Here is a 15217-nt window from a genome sequence, read left to right as displayed (position 1 = left end):
GGAACAATGACCCCGCTCTGGCGGAGAGCGTGAAGGGCGCAAAGAAGAGCGCGAGACTGAGCTGCCGAACTGGGAAGACGAGAGGGGAAAAACCGAGTTGGAGGAGGAGAGGAGAACTCTATCTTGTAGCCAGACGATACCAGATCCCTGACCCATTCGTCGTGCACGACGGAGAGCCAGGTTTGCTGAAAAAGGAGTAGGCGTCCGCCTACTCTGATGGTATCGACTGGCACCGTTCCCGAGTCATTGAGACGGGAATCTGGGAGGTCTGGAACCTCGGGTTCTGGGCTGCCTCGGTTTCCCGCGCCAGGAAGGATTCGGCCTGAAGGAGGGACGAGCGTCTCTGTCTGTGCGGGCGGAACGGTCTGATCTGGGAAGACCGGAGGGGTTGGGCCAGGCTGGGCTGGTACGAAAAGGCCGAAAGCGAAAGTAAGGCTGGCGCTGGAAAGCCGCCTTGGGCCTCTGTTGGGGAAGGAACTTGCTCTTTCCCCCTGTGGCGTCGGAAATAAGCTGGTCAAGCTTTTCGCCGAAAAGTCGCCCGCTTTGAAAAGGGAGGGAGATCAGAGATTTCTTAGAGGAGGAATCTGCGCGCCACTCCCTGAGCCAAAGAGCCCTTCTGATAGCGATGGCGTTGGAAGCCGCCGATGCTGCGCAATTCGCCACGTCGAGGGATGCGAACATCACGTAATCGCTAGCCATGGCTAACTGCTTGGCTAGGTCTGCCATCTCAGACGGGAGGTCCTGTTCATTAATGGATTTCGCTAGAGCATCCGCCCAGGAAACCATAGCCTTGGTCACCCAAGCCGCGGCGAAGGAGGGGGACAGGGAAGAGCCAGAGGCTTCATACACTGAACGAGCTAGAGAGTCTAGCTGGCGTTCAGTGGGACTCTTAATTGAAGCGCCCTCCGGAACTGAAAGAAGCGTTTTAGAAGCTAGGCGTGAGACCGGCGGATCTACTAAAGGAGGATCCGTCCAGTCTTTCACGAGATCCGCTGAGAAGGGATACTTTGATACCAGGTCCTTCTTACCCGTGAAACGCTTATCTGGATGCTCCCTGTGACGCCTGACTATATCCAGAAAGGCTGGATGAGAGGCAAAAGATTTGTGGGAACGTTTGGATCTGGTAAAAGAGACCGCGTGTTCCGGAGCGGAATTAGCGTCATCATCCACCTTAAGTGCGTGATTGACTGCAACAATGAGGGAGTCAACCGTAGCTCTGAACTCCGGGGCCTCCGGGTCCAATGATACCTCGGACTCCTGATCGGAGTCGTGAACGCTGTGAGCCCCCAAAGAGGGTGAGCGAGAGGTGGAGCCGCCAGAGTCTGAGCGGCGAGGAGAGCGCTCAGGAGAGGTAGTGCGGATCCGTTTTCGGGATTACCGAGCCTCTTTATGGAGAGAGCGGCCCCTGCTGACCGACGATTCCCCTGCTATGGAGGGATCTCTTAACGCCTGTAACGGATTATCCCGTTCCCCGGGAGGATTTTGAATGGATTTGATGGCGTTGGCTAAAAAATCCACGGACTGCGAGAGTGAAGCGACCCACGGGGGGGGACTAGGTACGCCAGAGTCGGTGGCGGTGGAGGGCTCCTGGGCACATGGAGCATCGCATGCAGAGCAGAGGGGAGAACTTTGAGGCCTAGGAAGTGGGGCCTGGCAGGTGGTACACGCAGAAAAAAAGGTCGTATGCACCTTAGAGGATTTTTTAGACCTAGACTGCGACATGATTCTAATGCAAAAAAACCCACAGGGGCTATAAACTGGCCTGGGAAGCAGAGGGCGACGCTGCAGAGGAGAAGCTGACGATGTCTCCTTACCCCGGTCCTGTGTCCCGCTGTCCTGGGAAGCCGGACTGTGAAGCCTGAGATAGGAAACTGGCTGCACGTGGGCGCTGTGACACTGAGATGCGGCAGAGCTGGAGCTGCGGCGTGTAGTGAGGACCAAGATGGCCGCCGAGATCAGGAGAGAGATCTCGGCGGCTGCGAGAAGCGCCAGGGACCGGCGCTGCCGATGACGCGCATGAGTGGGCGGAGCCTATCGGCAGTGACCAGCGGCTAGGCCGAAGCCGGGGGCTAAATTTGCGGCCTCGGCCCGGCGCGCGGCCGCAAAGTGCCGACGCTTCAGCCCACCGATACTGCGCTACAGCCCCCAATGTGCCATGTTAGGAGGAGCCCTCCAGACCGCCGGCGACCCCCCCATCCCCCACGAGACACTTACCCCGAGGAGGTGAGAGGAGCCTTAGGATGGCTGGGACGGTGCAGGGGTTGGGAAGCCTCCATCCACCAGCCCCAGACAGGGGGGTGGAGAGGAACCGTCCACCACCTGAGTCACACAGAACATTGGTGATGCAGTGTGGTCTGCACGGACGCCACGGGGATAGGGCCACTGTACAGCCGAGGGTAGAACCTGGTGGACAGGGCAGATGTCCGGCAATAAAAAGGCCTGGCTGCAGAGGAGGATACTGGAGGTAAAACACCAGTGCTCGTCTGTATAGAGCGGGGAGATCGGCGCCCTTTTAGGGAAAAAAACCGTCGCCCAAAAAAAGGTCAGCTCAGGCAGTGGCTCCCACGTCGCAGGAGAGGATACGGTGAGGTGAAACTCCCGTGCTCGCCTGTTGTTGGTTCGGGGGAGATCGGACCTTGAAAGAATCCGTCGCCCCCTTCGTCCGGAATAGATTAAAAAGAAAAAATCCGAGAGATTAAAAATCAGTGTGCCTCCTACGGACACTAAGCTTGAACTGGGTGTCTGGAAGCCAGTACGAGGGTGTATACTGCAGGGGAGGAGCTAACCTTTTTTTGTCTCAGCTTAGTGTCAGCCTCCTAGTGACAGCAGCATAACCCATGGTCCGGTGTCCCCCAATGAGGCGAAGGAGAAAAATACATTTTTTTAATTTTTCCCTAACTAAGGGGGTGATGAAGGGGGGGTTGATTTACTTTTATAGGGGGTTTTTTAGCGGATTTTTATGATTGGCAGCCGTCACACACTGAAAGACGCTTTTTATTGCAAAAAATATTTTTTGCGTTACCACATTTTGAGAGCTATAATTTTTCCATATTTTGGTCCACAGAGTCATGTGAGGTCTTGTTTTTTGCGGGACGAGTTGACGTTTTTATTGGTAACATTTTCGGGCACGTGACATTTTTTTATCGCTTTTTATTCCGATTTTTGTGAGACAATGAAAAAAAACCAGCTATTCATAAATTTCTTTTGGGGGAGGCGTTTATACCGTTCCGCTCAGCGGTACCATGGTTATTTATATCTGTCCTTTTGATTTTGATTCCACTTTTTGTTCGGCGGTATGATAATAAAGCATCGTTTTTTGCCTCGTTTTTTTTTTTTTTTTCCTTACGGTGTTTACTGAAGGGGTTAACTAGTGGGCCAGTTTTATAGGTTGGGCCGTTACGGACGCGGCGATACTAAATATATGTACTTTTATTGTTTTTTTTTATTTATTTAGATAAAGAAATGTATTTATGGGAATAATATTTTTTATTTTTTTTTCATTATTTAGGAATATTTTTTTTAATTTTTATTTACACATTTGGAAAAAAAAAATTTTTACTTTGTCCCGGGGGGGACATCACAGATCGGTGATCTGACAGTGTGCACAGCACTCTGTCAGATCACCGATCTGATAGCAGTGCAGGCTGCTTCACAGTGCCTGCTCTGAGCAGGCTCTGTGAAGCCACCTCCCTCCCTGCAGGACCCGGATCCGCGGCCATCTTGGATCCGGGGCTGGAGCAGGCAGGGAGGGAGGTAAGACCCTCGCAGCAACGCGATCACATCGCGTTGCTGCGGGGGGCTCAGTGAAGCCCGCAGGGAGCCCCCTCCCTGCGCGATGCTTCCCTGCACCGCCGGCACATCGCGATCATCTTTGATCGCGGTGTGCCAGGGGTTAATGTGCCGGGGGCGGTCCTTGACCGCTCCTGGCACATAGTGCCGGATGTCAGCTGCGATAGGCAGCTGACACCCGGCCGCGATCGGCCGCGCTCCCCCCGTGAGCGCCGCCGATCGCGCTGGACGTACTATCCCGTCCGTGGTCATGGGGGCCCACCCCACCTCGACGGGATAGTACGTCCGATGTCAGAAAGGGGTTAAAGGGGTTCAAAGACTTTAAAAAGAATCTGGCAGTAGTTTTTTTCTATTTAATCTGAGAGCAGCATAATGTAGGGGCAGAGTTCCTGATTCCAAAGATGTGTCACTTGCTTAGCAGCTTGCTGTAGTTTCAACACAATTAGTGCTTTATCAACAGGAGATTATCACTGTAGGACTAGGTGTCGCGTGCCAGGCAGTCCAGCTAATCTGTGTAACCTCGCCCCCCACCACTGATTGGAAACTTGTACACAGCAAGCTGCCAATCAGTGGTGTGGGGCGGCGTTATACACAGCTCAGAATTGGAGCTCTGCTAGATCTGCTGAGAGAAATCAGAGATTCGATCAAAGTGGTACCAAGCAGCCCTGTAAATTATATCACTGGAATCAGGGTCTCAGCCCCTACATCATGCTGCTCTCAGATTACATAGCAAAAACCTGCCGACAGATTCTCTTTAAGGTTGGAGTGTCGGACACTATAGGACCTTAGTAGATTACATGCTTACTATTAATATATTTCCATCATGTCCTCTTCTCCAGTCACATCTGAAGCTGCATTCACAGCTGTCATTAGCTCCGCTCACAGGTTTTATTTTGCCTTATATGTCTATGGGAAGAGTCAGACGGCCGTATAACTCGGACAAAGATCACAATGCAATGCTCGGACTGGCCAGCGGCTCTCCCCAGCTGAGCATGACAGCTGCATAGAAACACATGCTGTCACACTCGGGTCAGGAGAGCCGCCGGCCAGTCCGAGCATTACGTTGCTCGACTTATATGTCCGACTCTTCCCAAAGGGTCAGTTCAATTTGCAGCAATAGCAGCTAATCAACAAAGCATGCCGCGATCATTTCCAGCAGCTGTGACGGAGCACTTCTACAGTTACCTTCTCTTCCCTTGTCGATGCTGCCGTGTCTCCCACTGATCGCTTTGAGCTTGTCCGCAAACTTCTCGTCTATGCTGAGCTTGGAGAAGCGTTTCTCGGGTTCTTTGCTGCTGTCTTTCCGTCTCCTCTCCTCCTCTTTGCTTTTATCCTCTGCTTCCTTTCTCAGCTGCGCCTGCCTGCGTATTTCCTCTTCCTGTTTCCTCCTCTGCTCTGCCTCCCATTCTACCTCTGCCCGTTTCCTCTTCTCTTCCTCCTCTCGCTGCCTCTCTTCTGCCAGCTTCTGCTGCTGCGCTTCCCGTTCCTTAATCCTAGCAGTTTCTTCCTCTGCCCGCTGCTTCTCCTGACGCGTCTGCTCCTTCCTCCGTTCCTCCTCCAGGCGTCTCTCCTTCTCCTCCTCTTCTTTCTTCACTCTCTCCTTCCATAGATTCTCCTTCTCTTGTTTGGCTTTTCTGTCCAACAAAAAAAAAAAAACACAACGTCATGGATTTCACACAGAACTACAATGCACGATCCTGTATACGGGGGCAGTCAAATTGTGCGAATGATTGCAATTATTTATTCCAAATACTAAGGGGAGGGTGCCAGCAATTCTGCCAGACACATTTTGGGGATTTTGTGGGAAATGATGTCCAATTTGCCTTTTTTTCTCTTTTTTTTTGTATGTTGTTCCGATACACACAAAGGAAATAAACGTGTGTATAACAAAACAAGTGCAACTGCAATAAATCTCTGGGAGAAATGCTTCATTTTCTGGAACAATTTCAAGGGTGCCAACACTTTCGGCCATGACTGTTCAGAACTGCTGAGATATTGCTGCATAAAAAACAAACGATTGGATAATTGCCGGTCCAAGTCCCCTAAGGGGACTTATAAATACAGTGAAAAGTGGAAAAAAATATTATAAAAATGTAAGACTATAAAAAAAAACCAAAAGACAAACGTTAATTCATTAAAAATAGAAATAAAATACACAAATGCTCTATCGGCAAGTCCGATTTATCAAAACATAAAACTAATTAACCCAACTGGTAAACGGCATATTGAGGAAAAAAAAGTGTAAAAATGCCAAACATTCCCTTACACAGCCTCATCAACCAAAAATTTAAAAAACAATATCGATCTCCGAAAATGGCAAAGCAAGAAAAAAAATTTGGGGGGGGGGGGGTAAACTTCCGAATTTTTTTCGCCACTTAAGTAAAAAGACAAACAAAAGAAACCCAACTATACATGTTTGGTGTCTCCGTAATCGTGCTCACCTGGAGAATAATACTGCCTGGTCATTTCTACCGCATACTGAACGCTATAAACATACCTAGCAGCCTCCTCCTCGTCTTTCTTTTTCTGGGCCATCTCTGCATTCTTTCGCTCCAAATCCCTCAGTCTGTCTTGCTTGATTTTCTGCAGTTGGTGGAGGGCCGCCTGCTGCTTGTTGTGACTTTCTCTCAGCTCCTAGTTAAGGAAAAAAAAAAAGTTCATCAGACAATAATAAAAGTATAAAACGCAGCAGCGATGGAGCTGCGCTGTGCGGCATGCACGGACGTGACGGCGTATGGGTACATGGAGAAGCCAACATACAAAAACACTATGGTTTTGCCATTGCAGAAGAAATGAGGTCTCAATTTTTGGCCAAATCCAATTCTTACCAATCCGGGCTCCAACCCATCTGTAATCTCTAAATGAACCACTAGATGGCACTCTATGCTTGACTATGTAATAAAAAAAAGCAAGGGGGCATTTATACAATGTGACACCGCTGCGGCGTGCTGAACTTGTGGAGCAACGTACAACATAAATACTCCGACACACACAGGTCTCACGAGCGTAACGTAATAATGGACTGAAGAAGAACGGCCTCCCGGACCCCTCTCTTCTACTCACCTGGAACTTCCCCATCCAAAAAATGAGCACATTCATACCAGAAATGGAAAGCGAGAAATGGAAATACAAGGAAAGAATAAGAAAGCGACAGGGAAAGGAGACATTGAAATTGAAATAACCTTAAGCAAGAGGAAGAGATTGCGGAGACAGCTGAGGAGAGACAGAAGGCACTGCAGAACAGAGTCATCCATATTCTCACGCTGCAAGATAAGGCAGAGAAGGCACAGTAAGTACTGGGCTCCCCGCTCCTGGGCTGCGGGGAAACGCTGGAGAAATGGGGACAAAACTCATCTCTTCACAGCTCTCCACAATTAGCACCACTCCTTCCCCCCAAGCATTACCAACTGCTGGAAAGACCAAGGGAAAGGGTTCTAAGGCTGAGGGTCCTAAGTCAGGCTGCCTGGTCCAGCGAGTTTGCCACCCTGGTCGAGACCTTGCGAGCCAAGGCGGGCGACGGCCGGAGGACGAGCCAAGGCGGGCGACGGCCGGAGGACGAGCCAAGGCGGGCGACGGCCGGAGGACGAGCCAAGGCGGGCGACGGCCGGAGGACGAGCCAAGCCGGGCGACGGCTCAAGGACGGGCCAAGCCGGGCGACGGCTCAAGGACGGGCCAAGCCGGGCGACGGCTCAAGGACGGGCCAAGCCGGGCGACGGCTCAAGGACGGGCCAAGCCGGGCGACGGCTCAAGGACGGGCCAAGTCGGGTGACGGCTCAAGGACGGGCCAAGTCGGGCGACGGCTCAAGGACGGGCCAAGTCGGGCGACGGCTCAAGGACGGGCCAAGTCGGGCGACGGCTCAAGGACGGGCCAAGTCGGGCGACGGCTCAAGGACGGGCCAAGTCGGGCGACGGCTCAAGGACGGGCCAAGTCGGGCGACGGCTCAAGGACGGGCCAAGTCGGGCGACGGCCCGAGGACAGGCCAGGCTGGTGGGCAAGGCAGGAGCTAGCGAGGGCCAGTGGCTTTGGAAGTGTCTTGTAATTTGGATGTCAAGCCTTCCCACCTTGAGTTGGTTGTTAAAAGTGTCCATCTCTGATAACTTTGCAGATGTCTCCTTCTCCAAGGCGTCCATCTGCTCCCGGAGCCGCTGGCACAGCCCATCCTTCTCCACATTTTTCTTCTGAATTCCAAGGAAACCGGAGTTGGAGTTATCTGTTAGAGAAGAGAAGCCGGTATCACAGGGAGCGTCTCCCACACTGGTGACTGACCGCTCACTGGGCCGCACTAGGGTCACAGGTCAGGAAATAAAGGGGCCATCACTCACCCGATGGTTTTCCCAACTGAATCTGCTTCATCTTCTCATTCAAGGCTTGTTTCTCGGGCAGCAGACCGCTCAGCGTATTCTGATATTCCTACAGGACAAGCAGAAGGAAAAAATTAGAAAAACATAAAAAACCCTTCCCCTAATGTTGTGATTTCACCTTACAGGTTCTATGTGATTAGAATAAACCGGCCACATAACAAGCGTCCGTCCGGCAGCTCAGCCCAGTGTGGTGAATGGGAACGCGGGCTATTTTGTCTTCTTTATGGGTGGAGAGTAATACATAATATTTACAGGAAATCTGTTGTACAGCCTCGTAATGCGCCTCAGCTGCTGCAGAACCTCGTAATACACACCTCAGCTGCTGCAGAACCTCATACTACACTACTAAGTATCCAAGTCCGGACAGCCCTTTCCTCCCCGAGATGCTGACTATGCTGCACCGATGACGTCCTGCCCTCACCTGGAGCTGCTGCTGCAGCTGTCTGATCTCCGTGACTCCCAGGTCGCACTTCTTGTCTATTGCGTTCAGCTCGTTCTTCTTCATTTGCTTCCGTCCTCGGACATCTTGCACTTTCAGACTGATTTGTTGATGTTTCTCCTCCTAAAGAATACGACAAATCGATATAAGGAACCACGAGATTAATGGCTGCAGAATAGTGAGTGCAGCTCTGGAGTATAATACAGGATGTAACTCAGGATCAGTAATGTATGTACACAGTGAATGCACCAGCAGAATAGTGAGTGCAGCTCTGGGGTATAATACAGGATGTAACTCAGGATCAGTAATGTAATGTATGTACACAGTGACTGCACCAGCAGAATAGTGAGTGCAGCTCTGGAGTATAATACAGGATGTAACTCAGGATCAGTAATGTAATGTATGTACACAGTGACTGCACCAGCAGAATAGTGAGTGCAGCTCTGGAGTATAATACAGGATGTAACTCAGGATCAGTAATGTAATGTATGTACACAGTGACTGCACCAGCAGAATAGTGAGTGCAGCTCTGGAGTATAATACAGGATGTAACTCAGGATCAGTAATGTAATGTATGTACACAGTGACTACACCAGCAGAATAGTGAGTGCAGCTCTGGAGTATAATACAGGATGTAACTCAGGATCAGTAATGTAATGTATGTACACAGTGACTCCACCAGCAGAATAGTGAGTGCAGCTCTGGAGTATAATACAGGATGTAACTCAGGATCAGTAATGTAATGTATGTACACAGTGACTGCACCAGCAGAATAGTGAGTGCAGCTCTGGAGTATAATACAGGATGTAACTCAGGATCAGTAATGTAATGTATGTACACAGTGACTGCACCAGCAGAATAGTGAGTGCAGCTCTGGAGTATAATACAGGATGTAACTCAGGATCAGTAATGTAATGTATGTACACAGTGACTGCACCAGCAGAATAGCGAGTGCAGCTCTGGAGTATAATACAGGATGTAACTCAGGATCAGTAATGTAATGTATGTACACAGTGACTGCACCAGCAGAATAGTGAGTGCAGCTCTGGAGTATAATACAGGATGTAACTCAGGATCAGTAATGTAATGTATGTACACAGTGACTACAGCTTTTATTTGTTGCAGTTACAGTGGTTCTCCAGTTTCCCTCTCTTGCACATAGGGAGGTGTGTGCCTCGTCTGCACATATAACCTACCTATCGTGCTTGTGATGAATAGGACAGGTGCAGGGAGACAGACACGTAGTCGAAGACGGTGTTCACCTCAATGTAATAGTGGTTACTGGGACCCCCGTTAAGAATAATGTGACACCCCCCAGCTACGCAGGAAGCTCAGTGTCCAGTCTGCCAGTGTTAGGCGACCCGTGTGGCGGTTCTGGTGACGGGTCTTACCAGCGCCTCCAGCTCCAGCTGTAAGCTCTTCTTCTTGGACTTCAGCCTCACTATCTCCTCCTGTTCTCTATTCCTCTTGTTGAAAAGCTCCTGACGCCGGATCCTCTCCAGCTCTTGCTGCCTCTGTCGCTCCAGCTCTTGCTTTGCCGCCTATCGGAAAGATAGCAACACATTCATAGAAAAATGCTTAACCCCTTCACGACCTGACATTTTTCCATTTTTTTTTCCATTTTCGTTTTTTTACTTCACTTTTTTTCAAGTGCCATAAAAAATAAAAAATCACTTTTAACTGTATTTGTTAGCCCTCATAGGTGACTGGAAGCTGCGATAGTCTGATCACCTGTTCTATTCATAGCAGTGCCATGTAGAGCAGAAATCACAATCTCCTAGGAACACCAGCAACGGGCTGCCTTTCACAGGAGTATCGTAATAACAGGCACGGGGGGTCATGTGCAGACCCCTTGCTGTCATGGCTACCCATCAGCACCCCGCGATCACGTCACCTACCTATCAGCTTCCAGGTCAGGGTGTGTTAAATGCCGCTGTCAGAGGGGGTTAACAGTCATGGCAAGAGCTTCGCTCCAGCTGTGGCTGTTAAAGGCACATGATGGCTGATTAAATCAGCCATTATGTGCAGGGATAGATGCAGACTCAGCATGTGAGCCCGCATCAAAAGCAGGGCACAGGTCTTTTAAAAATGTGATAAATTTACCCTTATACATGTGACAGCATATCACTCCTATGGGGCCCCACCAACCATGAGAAGTGAGGGCCTGAGGTTCCATGCATGCTTTAACCTAATACCTTCGGACACCCACCTCCCTTCTTTCGATTTCCTTCCTCTTCTCCTCCTCCCTCAGCCGCTCCAGCTCGCGCTGCTGCTCCATGCGCCGCTCCATCTCCAGCTGCTTCTTGCGCTCCTGCTCCTGGCGCTCCCGCTCTTGGCGCTCCTGCGCTTCCCTTTCCTTCTGTGCCTTCCTCTCGGCCTCCCTTTGCTGTTGCTCTAGGAGAACCTGGCGTCTCTTCTCTAGTTCAAGGTTACCCCTCTCCATGTTCTCCTTCCTCCTCTCCTCAAACGTCGCTGTCCGTGATAAAGCAGAAAATGAAAATGTCACGAATAATCGGAAAAAGCTAAAAGGGGAAGCATGGCTGCCGGGAAGAGGAAAATCCTCAGATGGTTTGTGTCAACTTTATAAGTCACACACTAACCACAGGAGGAGAGAGAACGTCCCGATTTCTGTAGGTCCGACTGTTAAGACCCCCCCCTGGGATCACCCCCCAAAAAAGAGCTGCCGAGTCCGAAGTGGAGCTCGAGTATGCACACCTCCGCGCCAATCTGCTGGAAATAGTGGAGCATGCTCAGACCGTCCCATAGAGAAAGAATGGAGCGGAGGTGCACATGCATGGGATAGGTAGGAGGTCCCAGCAATCAGACCCCCAGCGATCAGAAAGTCGTGAATCGGTCTCACCTGCTGTCTTTTTCTGAGGCGGCTCCTCATCTTGCATCCTCTTGTATGTTGGCAATGTCCCATTAATGGTGTCGTCACCGCTGCAAGGAAAAGAATTTTAATTTTAAAAAATTTAATTTAAAAAAACATTTATTTTTTAGCCAAATATTTAGAACTAGATGGTTGCCCGATTCTAACGCATCGGGTATTCTAGAATATGCATGTCCTCGTAGTATATTGCCCAGCCACGCAGTATATTGCCCAGCGACGTAGTATATTGCCCAGCCACGTAGTATATTGCCCAGCCACGTAGTATATTGCCCAATCACGTACTATATTGCCCAGTCACGTAGTATATTGCCCAGCGACGTAGTATATTGCCCAGCCACGTACTATATTGCCCAGCCACGTACTATATTGCCCAGCCACGTACTATATTGCCCAGCCACGTACTATATTGCCCAGCCACGTACTATATTGCCCAGCCACATAGTATATTGGCCAGCCACATAGTATATTGGCCAGCCACATAGTATATTGGCCAGCCACATAGTATATTGGCCAGCCACATAGTATATTGCCCAGCACAGAGCCACGTAGTAGAGAGACTTAAAAAAATAAAATAAACATATACTCACCTATAGCCCGTTGAAGTCCTGCTATACTCACCCTCCGCCGCCTTTGCCGCTCCTCGACGCGCTCCCTGGATCGCTCCATTGCAAGCGTCAGCTTCCGGTCCCAGGGCTGGTGTGAGCAGGACCTATGATGACGTCGCGGCCACATGACCGTGACGTCACGGCAGGTCCTTGTCACACACCAGCCCTGGGAGCGGAAGCGGACGCTTGCAATGGAGCGATCCAGGGAGCGTGGTGAGGAGCGGGAAAGGCGGCGGAGGGTGAATATAGCAGGTTTTTGTTTTTTTTATTATTTTTAACATGACCTAGTTTTACTACTGATGCTGCATAGGCAGCATCAATAGTAAATAGTTGGGGACACACAGGGTTAATAGCAGCGGTAACGAAGTGCTTTACACCGCGGGCCGTTACCGCTGTCATTAACCCTGTGTGAGCGGTGAGTGGAGGGGATTATGGAGCGGGCGCCGGGCAGTGAGTGCAGGGGAGTAGGGGAGGGACTAATCGGACTGTGGCCGTCGCTGATTGGTCGCGGCAGCCATGACAGGCAGCTGCCGAGACCAATCAGCGAACGAATAACCGTGACAGAGGGACAGACAGACAGACGGAAGTTATGTATATAGATTGACAGTCCTCAGTGGTTAATACCTTTTAATGGCTAAGTGAATAGATGGTAACAAATTTTAAGCTTTTGAGACCATATACTGTAGGTCTTGTCATCCAGCATTATTTTTTAGTCTTCATCCAGACACGAGCTTTAAGCGTCTATGCTGCGTATGCGAGTTACACAACATTTCTGGTTCCGATACAGAGGGATGGAGTTTTTCTTACCGTCATGGCCGTTCTTACTCTCACTTGTTCACATTAAAGGGGTCTTCCGGTTTCATAAAACGTCTGTCCCTTGATATTTTGTTTCACTCCCCCTCGCAGGGTCCGGCGTTGAGCCTCCGCTGCTGCTTTCGGTGTTTGTTATTGTCGGCAGTGTTTTCTTACTTGCAGACAATCAGCGAGCTCAGCGGCGCGACATCAGACACCGGGAGCAGTGGCAGAGACTCTGCCCTGGACCTGGGGAGAGGGCAGTAAGGCGCGGTTTTAAAAAATAAAAAAAAAGTTGGGGAATATGGGATTTCTGAAACTGGAAAACCCTTGAAAATCCTTCCTGATCCATAGGAGTCAACTTCAGTCTTGGAGGCCAGCGGAGATCATCTGAGCACTTTTGACTCTTTTAGTGATTTGTGGGGACAAAGAACTCTTGAACCCCTCCGATCAAAATTTTAGATCTGTAAATTACCAAACATACCGGTGTATGGTACAACTAAGAGGTCACAAATAATCTCAGGCTGCAAAAACATACATGGCGGTGGTCTCCAGATATTTCCAAGTGTATGAGAAATTTAAATACAGTGCCTTGCGAAAGTATTTGGCTCCCTGGAACTTTTCAACCTTTTCCCACATATCATGCTTCAAACAAAGATACCAAATGTAAATTTTTGGTGAAGAATCAACATCAAGTGGAACACAATTGTGAAGTTGAACGAAATTTATTGGTTATTTTACATTTTTGTGGAAATTCAAAAACTGAAAAGTGCAAAATTATTCAGCCCCTTTAACTTAATACTTTGTTGCGCCACCTTTTGCTGAGATTACAGCTGCTAGTCGCTTGGGGTATGTGTCTATCAGGTTTGTACATCGAGAGACTGAAATTCTTCCCCATTCTTCCTTGGCAAACAGCTCGAGCTCAGTGAGGTTTGATGGAGATCGTTTGTGAACAGCAGTTTTCAGCTCTTTCCACAGATTCTCGATTGGATTGAGGTCTGGACTCTGACTTAGCCATTCTAACACCTGGATACATTTATTTGTGAACCATTCCATTGTAGATTTTGCTTAATGTTTGCGATCATTGTCTTGTTGGAAGACAAATCTCCATCCCAGTCTCAGGTCTTTTGCAGACTCCAACATGTTTTTTTCAAGAATGGTCCTGTATTTGGCTCCATCCATCTTCTCATCAATTTTAACCATCTTCCCTGTCCCTGCTGAAGAAAAGCAGGCTCAAACCATGATGCTGCCACCACCATGTTTGACAGTGGGGATGGTGTGTTCAGGGTGATGAGCTGTGTGGCCTTTGCACCAAACATATCGTTTGGCATTGTTGCCAAAAAGTTTGATTTTGATTGCGGTTTCATCTGACCAAAGCACCTTCTTCCACACGTTTGGTGTGTCTCCCAGGTGGCTTGTTGCAAACTTTAAACAACATTTTTTATGGATATCTTTGAGAAATGGTTTTCTTCTTGCAACTCTTACATAAAGGCCAGATTTGTGCAGTGTACGACTGATTGTTGTCCTATGGACAGACTGTCCCACCTCAGCTGTAGATCTCTGCAGTTCATCCAGAGTGATCATGGGCCTCTTGGCTGCATCTCTGATCAATCTTCTCCTTGTTTGAGATGAAAGTTTAGAGGGACGGCCGGGTCTTGGTAGATTTGCAGTGGTATGATACTCCTTCCATTTCAATATGATCGCTTGCACAGTGCTCCTTGGGATGTGTAAAGTTTTGGAAATCATTTTGTATCCAAATCCGGCTTTAAACTTCTCCACAACAGTATCACAGACCTGCCTGTTGTGTTCCTTGGTCTTCATGATGCTCTCTGTGCTTCAAACAGAACCCTGAAACTATCACAGAGCAGGTGCATTTATATGGAGACTTGATTACACACAGGTGGATTATATTTATCATCATTAGGCATTTAGGACAACATTGGATCATTCAGAGATCCACAATGAACTTCTGGAGTGAGTTTGCTGCACTGAAAGTAAAGGGGCCGAATAATATTGCACGCCCCACTTTTCAGTTTTTGAATTTCCACAAAAATTTAAAATAACCAATAAATTTCGTTCAACTTCACAATTGTGTTCCACTTGTTGTTGATTCTTCACCAAAAATTAACATTTGGTATCTTTATGTTTAACCCCTCTGTGACCTTAGACGTACTATCCCGTCGAGGTGCCCTGGGCTTATCTGACCCTGGACGGGATAGTACGTCATAGCCGATCGGCCGCGCTCACGGGGGGAGCGCGGCCGATCGCGGCCGGGTGTCAGCTGCTTATCGCAGCTGACATCCGGCACTATGTGCCAGGAGCGGTCACGGACCGCCCCCG

General features: G+C 49.3%; 1 protein-coding gene across 5 annotated transcripts in view; it reads right to left on the bottom strand.

The window, feature by feature from the left end:
* Positions 1–15217, bottom strand: part of ITSN2 (intersectin 2) — a 159164-nt gene that overhangs the window by 82586 nt on the left and 61361 nt on the right. For 4 of the 5 annotated variants that reach the window (XM_069728162.1, XM_069728161.1, XM_069728163.1 and 1 more), the window contains 8 exons: positions 11451–11530; positions 10800–11062; positions 9982–10131; positions 8573–8713; positions 8113–8200; positions 7852–8000; positions 6287–6423; positions 4975–5423 (listed from right to left, as the gene is read on the bottom strand). In XM_069728162.1, coding sequence (XP_069584263.1) covers positions 4975–5423; positions 6287–6423; positions 7852–8000; positions 8113–8200; positions 8573–8713; positions 9982–10131; positions 10800–11062; positions 11451–11530 — 1457 coding nt within the window. Of the gene's footprint in view, positions 1–4974; positions 5424–6286; positions 6424–6971; positions 7053–7851; positions 8001–8112; positions 8201–8572; positions 8714–9981; positions 10132–10799; positions 11063–11450; positions 11531–15217 lie in introns of all 5 variants that reach the window. The other variant, XM_069728165.1, reaches the window with a different exon arrangement.

The sequence above is a fragment of the Ranitomeya imitator genome, chromosome 5 (assembly GCF_032444005.1).
Source record: "Ranitomeya imitator isolate aRanImi1 chromosome 5, aRanImi1.pri, whole genome shotgun sequence".
Taxonomy (NCBI): domain Eukaryota; kingdom Metazoa; phylum Chordata; class Amphibia; order Anura; family Dendrobatidae; genus Ranitomeya; species Ranitomeya imitator.
Note: the sequence above shows the minus strand (reverse complement) of the source record. Positions and strands in the feature narration are given on the sequence as shown.